The sequence below is a fragment of the Narcine bancroftii genome, chromosome 10 (assembly GCF_036971445.1).
Source record: "Narcine bancroftii isolate sNarBan1 chromosome 10, sNarBan1.hap1, whole genome shotgun sequence".
In the NCBI taxonomy this organism is placed as follows: domain Eukaryota; kingdom Metazoa; phylum Chordata; class Chondrichthyes; order Torpediniformes; family Narcinidae; genus Narcine; species Narcine bancroftii.
The window spans coordinates 55,052,041-55,070,485 of record NC_091478.1 but is presented as its reverse complement, the minus strand read 5'-3'; the positions used below and the strand labels follow the sequence as shown (position 1 = coordinate 55,070,485).

Sequence of the window (18,445 nt, the reverse complement as noted above, 5' to 3'; positions counted from 1 at the left end):
AGTTCATGTTAAATCCCAGACTGACATTGTTAGCTGAGTTATGAGTTATGGTGGGGGAGGAGAGAAAGGTAGAGGTTGGGGGATGGAGGGGTTGTCACAGATTTCACTTCAAGTGGAACTGGTTTGAGGGTTCAATGTTCCTGTCCAGACTGGCGGTAAATGTTACAGAGAATGGGAGGCACAGAGAAGGAGCAGAGATGCGTCATATTTAAAGTCTTCCTCCCATCCTTCCCAATTCCAAAACCAGATGGCCCAAAAGTTCTCACGTGAAAGCGAAAACTGGGCTGGTATGGACTGTTTGTAACAGAGCTAGGATGAGAGGTAACTTAATAGAGGTGCACAATGTTAGAAGAGGCTTAGATATGGTGGACAGCCTTTTCCTCAGGGCAATGAAAGCAAGTACCAGGGAGCATCTGTTTAATTTGAGAGGAAAGTTCAGGAGAAATGTCTGAGGTAAGTATTTTTAAACACAGTGCCTGGAATGCATTGCCAGGGGTGGTGGTGGAGGCTGATACAATTGGGACATTCAAAAGACTTTTGGATGGACACATGGATGCGAGAAAAATAGAGGGTCATTGGTGCAAGGGAGGGAGAAATTATATTGTGAAATAGTTTACATAGGTCGGCACAACATCTTGTACTGTGCTGTAATATTCTATGTAGCCCAACAGGATGTCTTCCCCTCCGTCTTCACACTTGAACAAATTATAAGGTAGTGGAGAAACTACACCATCTTACAAAAACTAGCACCCAGGGTGCAGGATTCATGCCATCCCACCAGCTGGTATTTACCTGGCACAGCCAGCGTGCTGGATCTCAGCACGCTTCGCTTCGATCAGACAGAGACCTGAGGGCACAGAAAAAAAATGCAGAAGTTGAGCCACAGAACCGCAATGTTCCCTCACAGAGCTTGTCAACTCCCTGATCTGCTCCTTAACTCTAGCCCCACACTCCTTCCTGTACATCGATTAAACATGCCTTCTCTCTATTGAAGGTCCCTGCCAAATCCACTTCCGGCACCACGCAGATAACACATCAAAGATTTGTAGAAAGCAAATGAAGACAAGGCTCACAAACTTGCCCTGTGTGCAGATCTGCTCTCTGCGCTACAGGAAGGAGGTGGTGGCCTTGGTGCAGAAGAGATTCACCAGGATGTTGCCAGGATTAGACAGCATGAGCCATCAGGAGAGGTGGAAAAATGGGGGCTGTATTCTCTGCAGTGATGGAAGCTGAGGGGAGAGTTTTAAATTATGAGAGGCATTGATCAGGTGGATGGTCAGCTTTTTCTCAAGGCAGCAATGGCCAATACCAGAGGATACCTGTTTAAGGTGAGTGGGAGAAAGTTTAGGGGAGATGTCAGAGGTAAGGACTTTAGAGACATTTAAGACCCTTAAACTTGCACATGGATGCAAGAATAATAAAGGGTTATGGGTGTGAGGTAGTGAAAGGGTAAATCGATGGTGGAGTGGGTTAGCACAATATCATGCATTGTTTGAGGTTCTATGTTCAAAAAGCGTCACATGAGGACATGCATCTAGGGTGTCTATTTAGACAGACACATGGACAAATTGGAGACAGAGGGATACTCACCACATACAGGCAGATGGGATTAAGTGAATTTGGTTTCATTGCTGAATTGATATGCACATCCTTGCAGCCACTGTGTCCCAGGCCACTGGTGTTCTTCCCGTTCTGCCATTTACTACAAATCCCCCCCTTGTTGACACCAACCCACAGACTGTCCTCTTGCCTGTTTCTGGCATTTCATTTTTATTTCAGATCTCTGACCTCTGCAGAGATTTTGTTTTGATTTCGACCCTCAAACCACCCTTACTTGGTGAAATTCAACAGGACGACGGGTGAGAAATGAGAAGGGGGAAGGGTCAGTAGAAACTTAATCTTTGTCAAGGCTCGCTGACTGGCCATCACCCTCCACAGATGCAGGTTGACCTACAGCTTCTGTTTTCTCACCTGCACCAGGTTGCCAGGGAGTGTGGTGAATTCCCAGGACTACTGTCAGTACTGGAGTGGCTATGCAGATCTGCCAAAATCCCCAGGATCTCTGCAAGCCTCAGTGTGGCCATCCAAACCTGCCTACTCCTTGCTTGCTTTGCACCCATTCAGCTGCTCACCTACACCCTCCCCACCCTTCTGCTGTTCTCTCTCCCCTCCCCTCATTCCCCCCCACATCCAGTACCTGGGAACACAAAGATGAAGCAAGCGGCCAATCCTCCAATAATGGATATCACTTTCCCAATGTCTGGAATGAAGAGCCCCAAGACAAGCGTCAGCACAAACCAGGTGATGGTCAGCAGTAATCGGCGGCGCCTCTCTCGTGACCTCTCCATCTCCAGAGTTTCCCCCTTGTAACGGAGCCACAGTCCTTCGATCACAGCCCTGGATCAAAGGAGATGACCAGATCAGGCCAAGACAGGTCCCACCCATCAGCTGGTTGACGTGAGCATCCTTGACTCAGGAGATGTGTAGTACACAAACATGGTGGAGAAACCCATAGGAAGTAAAGACCAGCTAACATATCGGGCATGGTGCCTTCATTAGGAATAAGGTAAAACAAGTAGATGCAACAATGAGTCAATTTGCAGGAGAATGTTCTCGTCCAATGGTGCGAGAACTACCATCTGAGTTTCAATGTGGACAAGATAAAGGAGATGATTATAGAGTTCACAACAAAGATCAACCACTCTCTATTACACACCAATGGATGGATTGTAGAGAGTGCAGAGCACAAAGTTCCTGGGTGTGCATGTAACAGACGATCTATCCTGCACACAGCAGTGCCTACATTTCCTAAGGAGATTGAGGATGGCAAGGCTATTGGCCTCCGACTTGACAATTTTTGTTTGACAGGATCACAACTGAGAGTGTCCTGTCTGGCTGTGTTGTGTGGTAATACCAGCCACAAAGCATCAGACCAGAAGTCAATACAGAGGATCGTCAAAACATCTGAGATTATTGGGGTCTCCCTTTCCTCTGTTGACAACATTCAGGGGGAAGTACTGCTTAAATCAAGCCCAAAGCACACAGTATCGTTGATCCACTACTATCAGAAAGGAGGCATCGAACAGAGGACTGGAAATTAGCATTTTTTGCAGGCTGTGAGATTGATCATCAGTATCCTGTAACCAAGAATTTCATGACCCACAACCATCAGGAAGGAGATACAGGATCTTCCCCTTCCATCCAACCCCACATTTTTGTTCCAAGTTATTATCACCTGACTGTAGAAATAAAACCAGACAAAGCAGTTTCTCTGGACTACGGTGTACACACACATCCCTACTTTTAATTTCAAATTCAGATTCGTTCCCGTGCTTGTGATATGTGGTACACTACTTTGAATTAATTTTATTCAATGCTTCAAACATTCTTCGTGCCCAGCTGTGTACGATAATGTTTTTTTCTCAGTATGGAATAAAGGTATTCAAAATGTAATTATTAAAACTGGTAGGACTTGCAATTAACATAACCCCATTCTATGTTGAGGAACAACTCATGCAAATACTGCTGATAGTGCAATCACGAGGAGATTGGACCCACAGTCCACATGCCTCGCAGGCCAGGACAACATTCACCAGCAGCAAGGCTTAAACAGGACTTAAAATATTACTGAGGATCCTTTCTCCTTTCCATCTTGGACCTGCTACCATCAGGAATGAGGTGTAGAGGAATGAAAATCAGGAGTGCCAGACTAGGGAAAAGCTTCTTTCTGCTGGCTTAAGAGGGACAAATAGTTTACCGTACCCATCAGTCTCTGACAAATGAAACAAGCAAATTATTCCTAAATGTTTACATAGATTTGCATGACATCTTTACGAATGTGTGTGATTGTAGGCAAAAGTATGTGCACAGTACTCCAGAGAAACAGTTCAATCTGCTTGTATGAAAATAAAATTGAATTTAAATATGTGGATGAGGATGAAATAAAACTGAGGGCTACAGATGGGACAAGGCCAATATCAAATAAGTGTTTCATTGTTTGAAATCGGTTAGATCATGTCAAAACCATTTGGGTGTGTGTGTAATTATTCAATACCTGTGGTGAAGGATGTTTCATGAGTCAGAAACAGTTCTCAACCACCCATCAGGCCAGTGGATTGCAAGGGGGGGGGAGGGGGAGGCCGCAGCAGGGAATAGAGGGTGCGGCAGGGGGAGGGGAACAGCGGGGAAGGGAGGGTGCGGTGGGAGGAGGGGGAAGGGCAGGGAAGTGGAGGCAGGGCAGGGGAGGGGTGGAGGGATGGCGGGGGGGGGAAAGGGAATGAGAGCAGGCAAGGGAGGGCAGTCGAGGCGGGAGCGGAATGGGGTGATCGAAGCCCATTTCCCACTGGCTCCCTGTCAGGAATTAACTAGGTCCAGTGGAAAACACAGATGTCAAATGAAGCCATTAACAACCTTGACCCCTACTCGTATCCCCGGTGTTTACTGACACCAGTGTGCTGATAAAAACCAGTGGGAAAGGGACAGCAGAAAGTTACCCATTTCCAGTTGAAGATAGAACACTCTGATCCCCAAGGATGAGTTGTGCCCCAGTTAAGGGTGGCCCAGTGGAAACACCACAAAGATCTTCCTATCCTGGGACCTTGCATGGCCAATTAACTGGGATACCAGTGGAAAAGGGGGTGGTGAAGGGGGCAGTGTGGGGAGTGGGCGGGAGTGGGGAGAAGAGAAAGTTGCTGATGAGGGGGCAGGGTTGGAAAAAGGAGCTTGGGGGGGGGGGAGATGGAGGGTGGGGTGATGAGTAAGAACCAGGGAGAGTGACCGAGAAATACAATGCTTTTCATAATGTTTGGGACAAAGACAAAGATATTTTTTTCCTTCACTTGACCCTGTGTTCCACAGTTTTAAACAATTCCTCTCCTAATAAGAATTTCTACTTCACTACAACCAGGTAACAACATGGTTGGTCCGAGCTTGTCCCTCAAATATGCTCTCAAATGAAAACAAAAAAAAGAGTAATTTGGGTTATTCCATATTTATTTCTCAGTTTGTTCAAATGACATTAACTGACCTCTTTTATAATGATTTTCAACATTTACACTCCCCTTACAAAACTAACTCTCTAAAAATTGACCACCTTTTGAAAAAGTTATGAGAATTTTGAGTCAAAGGCATTTTGCGTGATATACGTCCTAATGCACCGATTTCCTCATTTATTTTATTCCAGATATTAATCAAGTGCTCCAACAATGGTGTTTCTTTTACACCAACCATCAATTTTGCATCCCATTTGTATATGAATTCTTCTGCTTTTCTCTCTCCTATTTCATTTGTTCGACTCGATATTTTGAAATTAGGAAGCTGAAAGCCTCCCAATTCATGTTTCCATGTTCATTTTTCTGGAGAGAATCTTGACATTTTACCTTTCCAGAGAAATTTCCTTACATGTCTGTTCAATTCTTGAAAACATTTTTGAGGCATTAAAATACAAAATGTTTGAAAAAGATAGTCTTGGGAATATATTTATTTTAATACAGTTGACCCTTCCCACTAAAGTTATCAGATCAATTTTTAAAAATCTTCTTCAACCTTTTTAAATAATGATAAATAGCTCAATTTATATACATAGTTCAAATTATTATCTGTATGAATCACTAAATATTTAATACCATCTTTTGGCCATTTAAACTGGGTATCCCTTTAGCATTGACTATAGTCTCCTTCCATTAATGACATAATTTCACTTTTATCCCAATTTAACAAAAAAAGGAAAAAAATATTAACAAGTGCACATTGTAGATTTTATTTAAGGTTATTTGGGTACATTTTGGTTGGACCATGTAGTAATTACAGCACTTTTTATACATCCTCATTTCAGGGCACCATAATATTTGGGACAAAGCAATCGCATGTATATTAGTCATGTTTAGTACTTTTGTTGCTTTTCCCTTGCATGCAATGACTGCTTGAAACCTATGATTCATACACATCACCAGGTGCTGAATATCTTCTCTGGTGATGCTCTGCCAGGCCTCTACTGCAGCCATCTTCAGCTCCTGTTTGTTTCAGGGGCTGGTTCCCTGAAGTTTTCTCTTCAGTATATGGAAGGCATACTCTGCTAGATTTAGAGCGGGTGACTGACTTGGCCGTTCAAGAATTTTCCTTTTTTTAAACTTTGAAAAACTCCTTTGTTGTTTTAGCAGTATGTTTGGGATCATTGTCTTGTTGTAGGATGAAGTGCCATCCAATGAGTTTGGAGGCATTTGTTTGAACTTGAGCAGATGTTTCTGCACACCTCCAAATTCATTTTACTACTTCCATCAGCAGTTGCATCACCGATGAAGATAAGTGCGCCAGTACCTGTGGCACCCATAACACCCCCACCACGTTTCACAGATAAGGTGGGATGCTTTGGATCTTGGGAAGTTCTTTTACACCTCCACACTTTGCTCTTGGCATCACTCTAACACAGGTTAATCTTGGTCTCATCTGTCCACAAGACCTTTTCCCAGAATTCTGCAGGCTCTTTTAAATACTCTGTGACAAACTGTAATCTGACCATCCTTTTTCTGTGGCTAACTAGTGGTTTATGTTTTGCATCGTAGCCTCTGTATTTCTGTTCAGGAAGTCTTCTGCAAACAGTAGTCACACCTGCCCCCTGATTCTGATCTGTCGGACATACGTTTGGGGATTTTTCTTCATTATAATGAGAATTCTTCAGTCATCAGCAATGAGATCTTCTTTGGCCGACCAGTCCCTTTGCGATTACTGAGCTCACCAGTAAGCTCTTTCTAGTTAATGATGTTCCACACAGCTGATTGTGGTCTTCCTAAGGTTTGGGTGATGTTTCTTACTGTTTTATTCTTGTTTCTCAGCCTCATAATGGCTTCTTTGACTTTCATTGGCACAACTCTGGTCGTCGTTGAAAAATGGTAATGACAGAATCCAAAGGTGATCAAAAGCTTAGAAGCCAGCCCAGCTCTCTTCTACCTGCACCAATGAAGCAATTAAACATGCCTGAGTCCTCACAAATTCCTGTGAAGCCAAATGTCATGAAATGAGGAGACTATGTATAAAAAGTGCTGTAATTTCCACATGGTCAAACCAAAATGTCTACAAATAACCTTGAAGAAAATCTGGAATGGGCATTTCAATCACATGTGAATTGTTTAATTACAAATTTAAAACTGTGGAGCACAGGGGCAAATAAAGGAACAAAGTGTCTTTGTCTCAAACATTGTGGAGAGTACGGCAAGTCTGGGAGAGTTTGAAAGACATCAGGGAGAGGGAGAAATAAGTGAAGGGATGAGAATGACGAGATTTAGAAATCTCCTCTCCACCCTGTTCAGTGCAAACAACCCCCTTGTGACATAACTAAAAACCTTGTTGAAAGTATCCATGTGAGGAAACTGGGCAATAGGGACATGTGGCAGCTCCAGATAACTGTTTAGGCCACATTGGGCACAGTTCTGGTGCACCACTTCTGAAAGATGTGGAGTCTTTGGAAAGGATGGTGAATTTCAACCAGGATATTGCCAAGATTCAAGGGCATGAGTTTAGGGGAGAGCTTGGATAAATTTAAGTTGTTTACTCTGGAACTTTGGAGGCTGAGGAGAATGCTGATCAAACTCTGTGAAGGTGTGGATAGGGTAGACAATCAGAATTTTTTTTATCTTCAGGGTGAATAGGTTAAATACTAGAGAGGTGAGGGGAGTGGAAATTTTAAAGGAAACGTGTGGTGCAGGTTTTACCCAGAAAGCAATGGGTGGTTGAAACAGTAGAGGTAATGGTGGAAGCAGATACAACACTTGTTCCAGATGGACACATGGCCATGAAGGACCGCGCATGGCCATGAAGGGAAGGGCTGAGTGGGTGAGGGAATTGTGGAGGGAGTGGTCCGTGCAGAAGGCAGAGAGGGAAAGATGAGTCTGGTGGTGGGATCACGTTTTAGTGGTTGAATGCATGGATCCAGAGGAGGAAGAAGTGTTAGAGTGGTCTATGGCAGGTCACGGCGAGTGAGGCTTCAGCCTTCGGCCCACAACGTGGTGGTGACTTATGGAAGTATATTCCATAACCATGTAATTTTTCCCTACCTCACACCCATGACCCTCTATTTTTCTTACATCCATGAGCTTATCTAAGAAGGTCTCGATTGTACCAACTTCCACCACCACCCTTGGCAATGCACCACTCTCTGAATACAAAACTTCCCTGACATCTCCCCTAAACTTCCCTCCACTCACCTTAAACAGATGTCCTCAGGCATGTTGCCCCTGGAAAAAGGTGCTGCCAGTCCACCCTCAGAACCCCTGATAACATGGACAGGGACTCGATGGGCTGAAGGGCTGTATCTCTCCCTTTGTTTAAAATCCAAGTCATGACAAAAAGCCCATTGAACCCCACTGGTGATAGCCTTCCAGTCTCAAAAGCATCCAGCACCGCTCACCCCTGCCTCTCATCTCAGGCACATGATCCCAGTTATTTCATTTAGTCAAGGCATCACATTTTCTAACCTGATCCGCTAGTCCTTGGGACTAGCTGGCATTTTACATTTTTGGCAGCTTCTGGTAATGCCAGATTTAATTCACCCCTCCTTTCAGAGGCAAACTTTGGTCTTTCTCAGGCAGTTCCATTTCGTCTCTCTCCTGTCTCCACACCGTTGCATAATTTCCCTTTCTCAGCAACTTAGAATCTGCTTCACTTCAAACTCTGCACCAGTTGCTGCCAAAGCTGTGGACTTCCTTGAAATTTTGATTTATTTATGATTTCCGCATCAGGAGTGTTCCTGCCCCAATAATCATGATGTTCCTGTCCACCAATCTCCCGGTCCACTGCAGATCCCCACTGATTGCTTGCATCACAGCCTGGTTTGAGAATTCAACAGTCCAGGAATGCAGAAGGTGACAAGCACAGCCAGGTCCACCACAGGCTCCAATCCCTCACTGCAGATGTCTATGTGAGGCACTGGCTCAAGAAAGCAGCCAACATCATGAAGGGCCCCCATCACAACCTCTTCAGGTAGAAGGTGCAGATGCCTGCAGAACAGAACCTCTCAGTTCAAGAACAGTTTATTTCCAACAGCTCCTCAACCTCCCCTTGTTACACTAATCAGGGAACTGCTCCAACAAAAGGACAGTCTGCACTATTGCAACTCGCTTGCTTTTGCACTTGTCTCTTTTAATTCAATAAAGTATTCTATTATCTTTTTTTTTTTAAAAGTTGTTTTGTAGGCTTTTATTCCCCTAAAGAACCTGTTCAGCCACAAAGAATTTCAGTGCATATGTACATTACATATGACAATAAACATCAGCCCCTTCTCATTGCCACTCCCCAGTGACTACTCTGAGCAGCTTGATTGATCTTGTCCCTGCCCTCCACCAAACCCCGATCCCCAGCCTGGCTCTGCCTAGCAGTTGGAAGGCCCCATATTGGGCAGAGAGCCAGGACAGATTAAAGCCATTCGCTTGAGCAGGAGATAAACATGGAGCCAGCTCGTCGAGGAAGAGCTGGGGCTCCCTGGTGGTGCAGCAGGTAAGAGCTGCTGCCTTACACCTCCAGTGATCTCAGTTCCGTCCTCATCTCGGGCACTGTCCTGGTGGAGTTTCTACGTGCTCCCTGTGACTCAGTGGTTGTCCCTCCATATCCCCATGGTAGGTTAACCAGGTGCTGTAAATTGCCTCTAGAGCGCTAGTGAGGGGTAGAATCTGGAGGGAACTGGTGGATAGTGGAATTTTATGTAGGGTTAGTATAAACAGATCGATGGACAGCAGAGGGCCAAATGGCCTGCTTCCATGTGGAGTGCCTCTTTGTTTAGCTAATGAATTCCCCTCCTGTCCAAACTGGGATGTATTGAGGTGAGTCAAAATCTCATCAGCACAGGGAGATGGTTATCTCTGATGGAGGAGTCAGGGGCAAGGGGAAGAGACAGCTTGGCTGGGTCAGGGGTGAGGAGAGAGACAACATGGCTGGTTCATGGACGAGGGGGAGAGAAAGCTGGGGTGGGTCAGGAATGAGGGGAGAGAGGGTTTGGCTGGGTCATGGGCGAATGGGAGAGATGACTTGGCTTGGTCAGGACCCTGGAACCCTCCACCAGAAGATTGAGATTGGGGAGGTAAGGGAGTTGAGCGAAAGATTCAAGTGGACGATGAGCAGATCCACATCATGTTACAGGAAATGGAGTCGAGGGGATGAAGAGCAGATCCTCATCACTTTACAGGGGACAAAGAGCAGATCCCAATCACTTTACAGGGGACAAAGAGCAGATACCCATCACTTTACAGGGGACAAAGACCAAATCCTCATCACTTTACAGGGGACAAAGAGCAGATCCTCATCACTTTACAGGGAACAAAGAGCAGATCCTCATCACTTTACAGGGAACAGAGTTGGGGACGAAGAGCAGATCTCATCACTTTACAAAGGACAAAGAGCAGATCCTCATCACTTTACAGGGGACGAAGAGCAGATCCTCATCACTTTACAGGGAACGGAGTTGGGGACGAAGAGCAGATCTTATCACTTTACAAAGGACAAAGAGCAGATCCTCATCACTTTACAGGGGACGAAGAGCAGATCCTCATCACTTTACAGGGAACGGAGTTGGGGACGAAGAGCAGATCTCATCACTTTACAAAGGACAAAGAGCAGATCCTCATCACTTTACAGGGGACGAAGAGCAGATCCTCATCACTTTACAAAGGACAAAGACCAAATCCTCATCACTTTACAGGGAACAAAGAGCAGGCCCTCATCACTTTACAGGGAACAAAGAGCAGATCCTCATCACTTTACAGGGGACGAAGAGCAGATCCTCATCACTTTACAGGGAACGGAGTTGGGGACGAAGAGCAGATCTCATCACTTTACAAAGGACAAAGAGCAGATCCTCATCACTTTACAGGGGACGGAGTTGGGGACGAAGAGCAGATCTCATCACTTTACAAAGGACAAAGAGCAGATCCTCATCACTTTACAGGGGACGAAGAGCAGATCCTCATCACTTTACAGGGGACAAAGAGCAGATCCTCATCACTTTACAGGGAACGGAGTTGGGGACGAAGAGCAGATCCTCATCACTTTACAAAGGACAAAGAGCAGATCCTTATCACTTTACAAAGGACAAAGAGCAGATCCTCATCACTTTACAGGGAACGGAGTTGGGGACGAAGACCACATCCTCATCACTTTACAAAGGACAAAGAGCAGATCCTCATCACTTTACAGGGGACAAAGAGCAGATCCTCATCACTTTACAGGGGACAAAGACCAGATCCTCATCACTTTACAGGGGACAAAGACCAGATCCTCATCACTTTACAGGGGACGAAGAGCAGATCCTCATCACTTTACAAAGGACAAAGAACAGATCCTCATCACTTTACAGGGGACAAAGAGCAGATCCTCAACACTTTACAGGGGACAAAGAGCAGATTCTCATCAGTTTACAGGGGACAAAGAGCAGGTCCTCATCACTTTACAGGGAACAAAGAGCAGATCCTCATCACTTTACAGGGAACGGAGTTGGGGACGAAGAGCAGATCCTCATCACTTTACAAAGGACAAAGAGCAGATCCTCATCACTTTACAGGGGACAAAGAGCAGATCCTCATCACTTTACAGGGAACGGAGTTGGGGACGAAGAGCAGATCCTCATCACTTTACAAAGGACAAAGAGCAGATCCTTATCACTTTACAAAGGACAAAGAGCAGATCCTCATCACTTTACAGGGAACGGAGTTGGGGACGAAGACCACATCCTCATCACTTTACAAAGGACAAATAGCAGATCCTCATCACTTTACAGGGGACAAAGAGCAGATCCTCATCACTTTACAGGGGACAAAGACCAGATCCTCATCACTTTACAGGGGACAAAGACCAGATCCTCATCACTTTACAGGGGACGAAGAGCAGATCCTCATCACTTTACAAAGGACAAAGAACAGATCCTCATCACTTTACAGGGGACAAAGAGCAGATCCTCAACACTTTACAGGGGACAAAGAGCAGATTCTCATCAGTTTACAGGGGACAAAGAGCAGGTCCTCATCACTTTACAGGGAACAAAGAGCAGATCCTCATCACTTTACAGGGAACGGAGTTGGGGACGAAGAGCAGATCCTCATCACTTTACAAAGGACAAAGAGCAGATCCTCATCACTTTACAGGGGACGAAGAGCAGATCCTCATCACTTTACAAAGGACAAAGGGCAGATCCTCATCACTTTACAGGGGACGAAGAGCAGATCCTCATCACTTTACGGGGACAAAGAGCTGATTCTCATCACTTTGCAAAGGACAAAAAGCAGATCCTCATCACTTTACAGGGGACGAAGAGCAGATCCTCATCACTTTACAGGGGACAAAGAGCAGATCCTCATCACTTTACAGGGGACGAAGATCAGATCCTCATCACTTTACAGGGGACAAAGAGCAGATCTTCATCACTTTACAGGGAACGGAGTTGGGGACGAAGACCAGATTTTCATCACTTTACAAAGGACAAAGAGCAGATCCTCATCACTTTACAGGGGACGAAGAGCAGATCCTCATCACTTTACAGGGGACAAAGACCAGATCCTCATCACTTTACAGGGGACGAAGAGCAGATCCTCATCACTTTACAGGGGACAAAGACCAGATCCTCATCACTTTACAGGGGACGAAGAGCAGATCCTCATCACTTTACAGGGGACAAAGACCAGATCCTCATCACTTTACAGGGGACGAAGAACAGATCCTCATCACTTTACAGGGAACGGAGTTGGCGACAAAAAGCAGATCCTCATCACATTACTGGGGACGGAGTTGGGGACGAATAGAAGATCCTCATCATGTTACAGGGGATGGAGTTGGGGGGGATGAGGAACAGATCCTTGTTACAGGGGATGGAGTAGAGGTGACGAAGAGCAGATTCTCATCATGTTACAGGGGACAGAGTTGGGGACGACAAAGAGCAGATCCTTGTTATGGGATGGAGTTGAAAAGTGCGGAAGCCTCTTTCCAGGGCTGTTTTCCATGGCTAATTAACATGCTCCTTGTTTGGTTTTAACACTAACCCAGAACTCCTTCATCAGCCACAGTTGAGGTGCTTTCTCAGTTTTATTTTTACATCCAACAGAGATGTACAGTTTTTGAGTGTTAGAGAAACTCAGCAGATCACTCAGCATCCATAGGATGTAAAGGGTAACCAACGTTTTGGGCCTGGGCCCTTCACAAGGTACAAGCAAAAACAGGTGCCTGAATTAAAAGATGTGGGGAGGAGGTGGCAGTGGAAGAAGCACAGGCTAACAGGTCAGAGGTGGATAGAAGCGAGAGGGTAGAAAAGAAAGATGAGAAGTGATGAGAGAGAGGGTATCTCTCTGATAGAGGAGGGAAGGGAAAGGCTTAGCAAGCTGGAGGAAAGGAGACAAAGGGATCAGGAAAGGGAGAGACGGGGGGGGGGAGGGATTAACAGAAACTGGAGTTCAATGTTAATACCATCTTATTGGAGGATGCCCAGATTGAATACAATTTGCGGGTGGCCTTGGATTGGCAGTGCACAAGGCCATGGACAGGCATGTCAGTGTGGGAGGCTCCTGCTCATTTTTGCTTAAACCCTACGAAAGGCCCAAGTCCGAAACATTACTAGATCACAAGATAAAGGAACAGAAGTAGGCCATTTGGCCCACTGAGTCTATTCCGCAACTCTACCCTAAGCTGAACTATACTCATCCTAGTTCTAATTGGTAGCCTTTTCCCCATATCCCCTGATGCCCTATATCTCCTAATTAAACTCTCCCAGTGATCCGGCCTTCACTGCTGTATGCGGCAGTCAGTTCCACAAATCCACGATCGTCTGACTAAAGAAATTTTGTCTCATCTGTTTTAAACGGATAACTTATAATTTCAAGACTGTAAGGGAAACATATGATCTCCATCCACTCTGTCAAAAGTCAAAATATTTCTAAGAGATCCTTCTCATTCTTCTATACTCCAATGAATACAAACATTCCTCATATGGCAGCCCCTGCCTTCCAGGACTCATCCTAGTAAATCTCCTCTGCACCTTCTCCAATCACATCACATCCTTACTAAGATAGGGGGCCCAAAATTGTACACAGCTCTCCAAATGGGGTCTCACCAGTGCCCCATGGAGCCTCATTCACACCTCTCTACTCTTATACATTATTCCTCTTGAAACGAATGCCAACATAGCATTCGCTTTCTTCACTACCAATCCCACCTGGTCATTAACTTTTAGGTTTCCCTGCATGAGGACGCCCAGGTCTCTCTGCCTTTCCAAGGTTTGAATTTTCTCCCCATCCAAATAGTATTCTGCCTGTTTATTTCCTCTGCTAAAATGTAGAACTGAACATTTCTTAACGTTGTATCTCATCTGCTATGTTACTTCCTGTGGATGCTGCATACTTGTTGAGTTTGTTCAGCATGTTTGTGTATTGCATTCATCCCAGTGTCTGCAGATTTTCTTGTGTAATTCTGTACAACTTTTGAAGCTGCTCCAAATGGTCTTTAAATCCCTTCCATTGTCCATCTAGTGTCCCTTGCAGGTCTATCCTTGCCAATTCATGCCTCATATCATCGTAGTTACCCCTCAGGCACAATGTAACCCTGTCTGCCCCCACCCATCTTTCAGCACTGGACTCTGCTGAAAGCAGTTACAGGTGACAGATCCGATTCAAGGGCCAGGGTTGGCCAAACCCAGTCCAGACCTCACCTGCCACAGAAGTGAAGGATGGGATAGGAAGTAAGCACACAGAGGACAATGGAGCCTCGGGCAATGGCCATGGCGATGTCATTTGACGGGTAGGATAGCAGGACGTCCACATTCACACTGGAGCCAAACGTCAGGAAACCAAAAACACCTGCAGAGAGAAGGTATCATTGGTCAAACCGTGGGAACTGGTAGGACCACACCCAGCAACGGCATTCTGGGCTAATCCCATTTGAACTCAGCCTGTCCTATTCATTAGTGGGCAGTGTGGTGATCGCAACACTGATACAGTGCCAGCAACTGAGATCAGGGTTCGAATCCCATGCTGTGTGTAAGAAATTTGTATATTCTCCCCATATCTGCGTGGGTTTTCCCCAGAGGCTCTGGTTTCCTCCCACCCTTCAAAATGTACCGGAGATTGTAGGTCAATTGGGTGTATTTGGGCAGCACAGACTCGTGGGCCATAATGGCCTGTTACCGTGCTGCATGTCTAAATTTAAATTTAATCTGTCCAAACATCTTTTGACTGACAAAGCCTTACCCACTCCTTGTTCCTCTGCCAGCTCATTCCAATATGGTGCAGGATTAGACAACTTGTTCTACCTTCTTCACTGACTCAAGAGTCTCTAGTGGTCACATTGAATGCCTGTCACCAAATGCAATGGATATGCAGCGTCCTGTTCGGGGGGGGGGGGGGGGGGGGGGGAGCGGGGACACACGACCACTACCTGCCAATCAAGGTCAAAGACTCACCCCAAGCTATCAAAGTGACCAGATGCTGCAGTCCAGGCACCCTGCCCAGACTCAGCCCTGACCTTCACCCAATTGGCCCAGGTGAATCACCTCAGCTGACCCCTGTTGAGCCCCTGCACTTGGCTTCGAGCCATTGGCCACAGCAGCCAACAGGGCCCAGCCTGCCCCAAGTGATTGGCCCCCCAGTACTGGCTGCAGAACTATAAAGGACCTTTGTTCTGCCTCTTTGGTTGGGGTGAGTCCCGAGGTCAGGTAGCAAGAGCCATTTCCGTACCGATCAAGGGATGGAGGAACCTTGATCCTGACTGCTGAATGTGTATGTTCATGTAATTTCCCCCATTCCTCTATCGGTTCCTCCCTTGTTATCCAAAGTGTATATTTTCCCCCTTGCGTGGGTGTTTGACTAACATATTGACCCTGTTGTCCCGGTTGTATCCCCAAAATAAACGTGTGCTTTGTATCTCAACTTTGGTCTGGTTCTTAACCTGTGGGACCCACACGAACCCAAACACCAAGTACCTTAGTTAATGACTTGCCTGCCTGTTCCCTGGTATAGGCTGACTCTGTTTGAAGATTTAATAAAGCAGCCTTAACCATAAGATTTGCACTTCACTCTCAACTACCAATGGACCTTCTGGACCACATTGTCTCCAGGTCCAACAGCCCCTCACCCAAAGGTCTTGTTAGCTTCAGTGATGTACAGTAGGGCAGGTGTGCACCGTACCTGTGCCCATATACACAAACAGGCAGACCACCACGGCTGCAGTCACCACCCAGCCCCAGCGCTGCACAGTCGGTCTCTCCATGCTGGTGAACACAGGAACACTGCTCACGTGGCACTGTGGACAATGAGGGAGCAAGGAGAAAGAGACAAAAAGCACAATTGGTCACCAAATACAATCTTAACTCCATTAACAATAGAGAACACGAGTCTTTCTTTATCCCACCATCACCCTGCCTCCTTCTCCTATCAGGCTATCCCACCCGACTGAAATGGAACCTCCATGGGAGACCACATTGGGCCATGGTAGGGGAGGGCACCCAAGTCATCAGGGAGTGGGCACTGATCAATGGGATCTACGAGGGGGTCACAGACCAAAGTTTCATTGAGAACACGAGGGTAACACCTCGTAACTATCGCAGCCCCGATCTTTAGTCGATCGTTCTGCTGCTCATGGGGCCCACCACACGAAAACAGTACAGGATGCCATCACCATCCTGGAGAGCCTAGAATATATGCCGCAGGAGGCACCCACACTAGTCCGCAGTGCAGAGTCCGGAACTGGGAACCCAAGCCCCCCAGTGCCCCCTATCACTTCTCACCTACCCTCCCACGTGTACCCATCTATTGACCTGTTACCTTGTGCTTATCCTCTCCCACTTGTTCTCTCCTCCTCCCTCCCCCTTTTTAATGGGGCACCTGCCTGTTTTTTCTTATTCCTGACAAAGGGCCCAGGCATGAAAGGTTGGTTTACTTTACTTCCTGCAGATGTTGCATGACCTGCTGAGTATCTCCAGCATTTTTGTGTATTGCAAAGGTCGACAGGGTGTCAAAGATGTGTATGGCCTTCATTAATCAGGGGACTGAGTTAAAGAGCCTTGAAGGTAACATTGTGGCTCTATAATATGCTGGTTAGATCACGCTGAGCACTAGTGCATCTCAGAGCTGTGTGCTCAGCCCCCTAGTTCTTGCTACTGACTCAGGGCTGCAGTGCCAGACTCAGTTCAAATAGAATCATTAAGTTAATGGATGGCACAACAGTAATTGGCATCATCGGCAACAATGAGTAGGCTTACAGGGAGTAGGTTGGGAGGGTCATAAAATGGCCTGAGGACAATAACCTGAGTCTCAACATGGACCACACAAAGCAGACGATCGTGGACTTTAGGAGAATGAAGGTCGACTAGTCTCTATCGCACACTAATGGTTCCATTGTGGAGAGCATAAAGTTCCTTGGTGCGCACAGAAGATCCTGGACCCACAATACCTCCTCATTAGTCAGGAAGGCGCAGGAGGGCAAGGTGACCGACCTCATCCTTTTTATTTAATTTTTTTATTTTTCACACTATAAACCATATTGACCAAGCTACATACAGACATTTTTCTTAAATATATACAGTGTCGTTTTTTCCCCCTTTTTCCCCCCTCCCTCACCCCCTTCCCCATTTACTTGAAGTTCAATCTATAAGATACATTAAACCCGTTAAACAATGTTGTCACTTAATAAAAATAAACAAGAAATTTTACTGAGTCAGTTCTTTTCGTTATCTTCTCCTTCTGTCATTTTAGGTGGTGGAAGTCCATGGTAGGATTTCTCTATTGTATTTCATGTATGGTTCCCATATTTGTTCAAATATTGCAATGTTATTTCTTAAATTATACGTTATTTTTTCTAATGGAATACATTTATTCATTTCTATATAGCATTGTTGTATTCTCAAGTTGTCTTCTAATTTCCAGGTTGACATAATACATTTTTTTGCTACAGCTAGGGCTATCATAACAAATCTTTTTTGTGCTCCATCCAAATCGAGTCCAAATTCTTTGTTTCTTATATTACTTAGGAGGTAGATCTCTGGGTTTTTTGGTATATTGCTTTTTGTGATTTTATTTAATATCTGGTTTAGATCTTCCCAAAATTTTTCCACTTTCTCACATGTCCAAATCGCATGAATTGTTGTTCCCGTTTCCTTTTTACAGCAAAAACATCTGTCTGATACTGTTGGGTCCCATTTATTTAACTTTTGAGGTGTGATGTATAGCCTGTGTATCCTATTATATTGTATCATGCGTAACCTCGTGTTTATTGTATTTCTCATAGTTCCGGAGCATAGCTTCTCCCATGTTTCATTCTTTATCTTTATGTTTAGATCTTGTTCCCATTTTTGTTAAGGTTTACTGTTTGTTTCCTCGTTCTCCTTTTCTTGCAGTTTGATGTACATGTTTGTTACAAATTTTTAAATTATCATTGTGTCTGTAATCACATATTCAAAATTGCTTCCTTCTGGTAACCTCTGACTGTT

The 18,445-nt window shown here is 45.4% G+C and overlaps 1 protein-coding gene across 3 annotated transcripts in view; it reads right to left on the bottom strand.

The window, feature by feature from the left end:
* The window catches only part of slc38a7 (solute carrier family 38 member 7), a 47,087-nt gene that overhangs the window by 2,333 nt on the left and 26,309 nt on the right, over nt 1-18,445 (bottom strand). Inside the window, exons 7-10 of one of the 3 annotated variants that reach the window (XM_069900949.1) lie at nt 16,146-16,260; nt 14,672-14,819; nt 2,299-2,397; nt 793-847 (exon numbers count right to left, since the gene is read on the bottom strand). In XM_069900949.1, coding sequence (XP_069757050.1) covers nt 817-847; nt 2,299-2,397; nt 14,672-14,819; nt 16,146-16,260 — 393 coding nt within the window. In that variant the 3' untranslated portion in view covers nt 793-816. Of the gene's footprint in view, nt 1-792; nt 848-2,197; nt 2,398-14,671; nt 14,820-16,145; nt 16,261-18,445 lie in introns of all 3 variants that reach the window. The other 2 variants (XM_069900948.1, XM_069900950.1) reach the window with 2 other exon arrangements.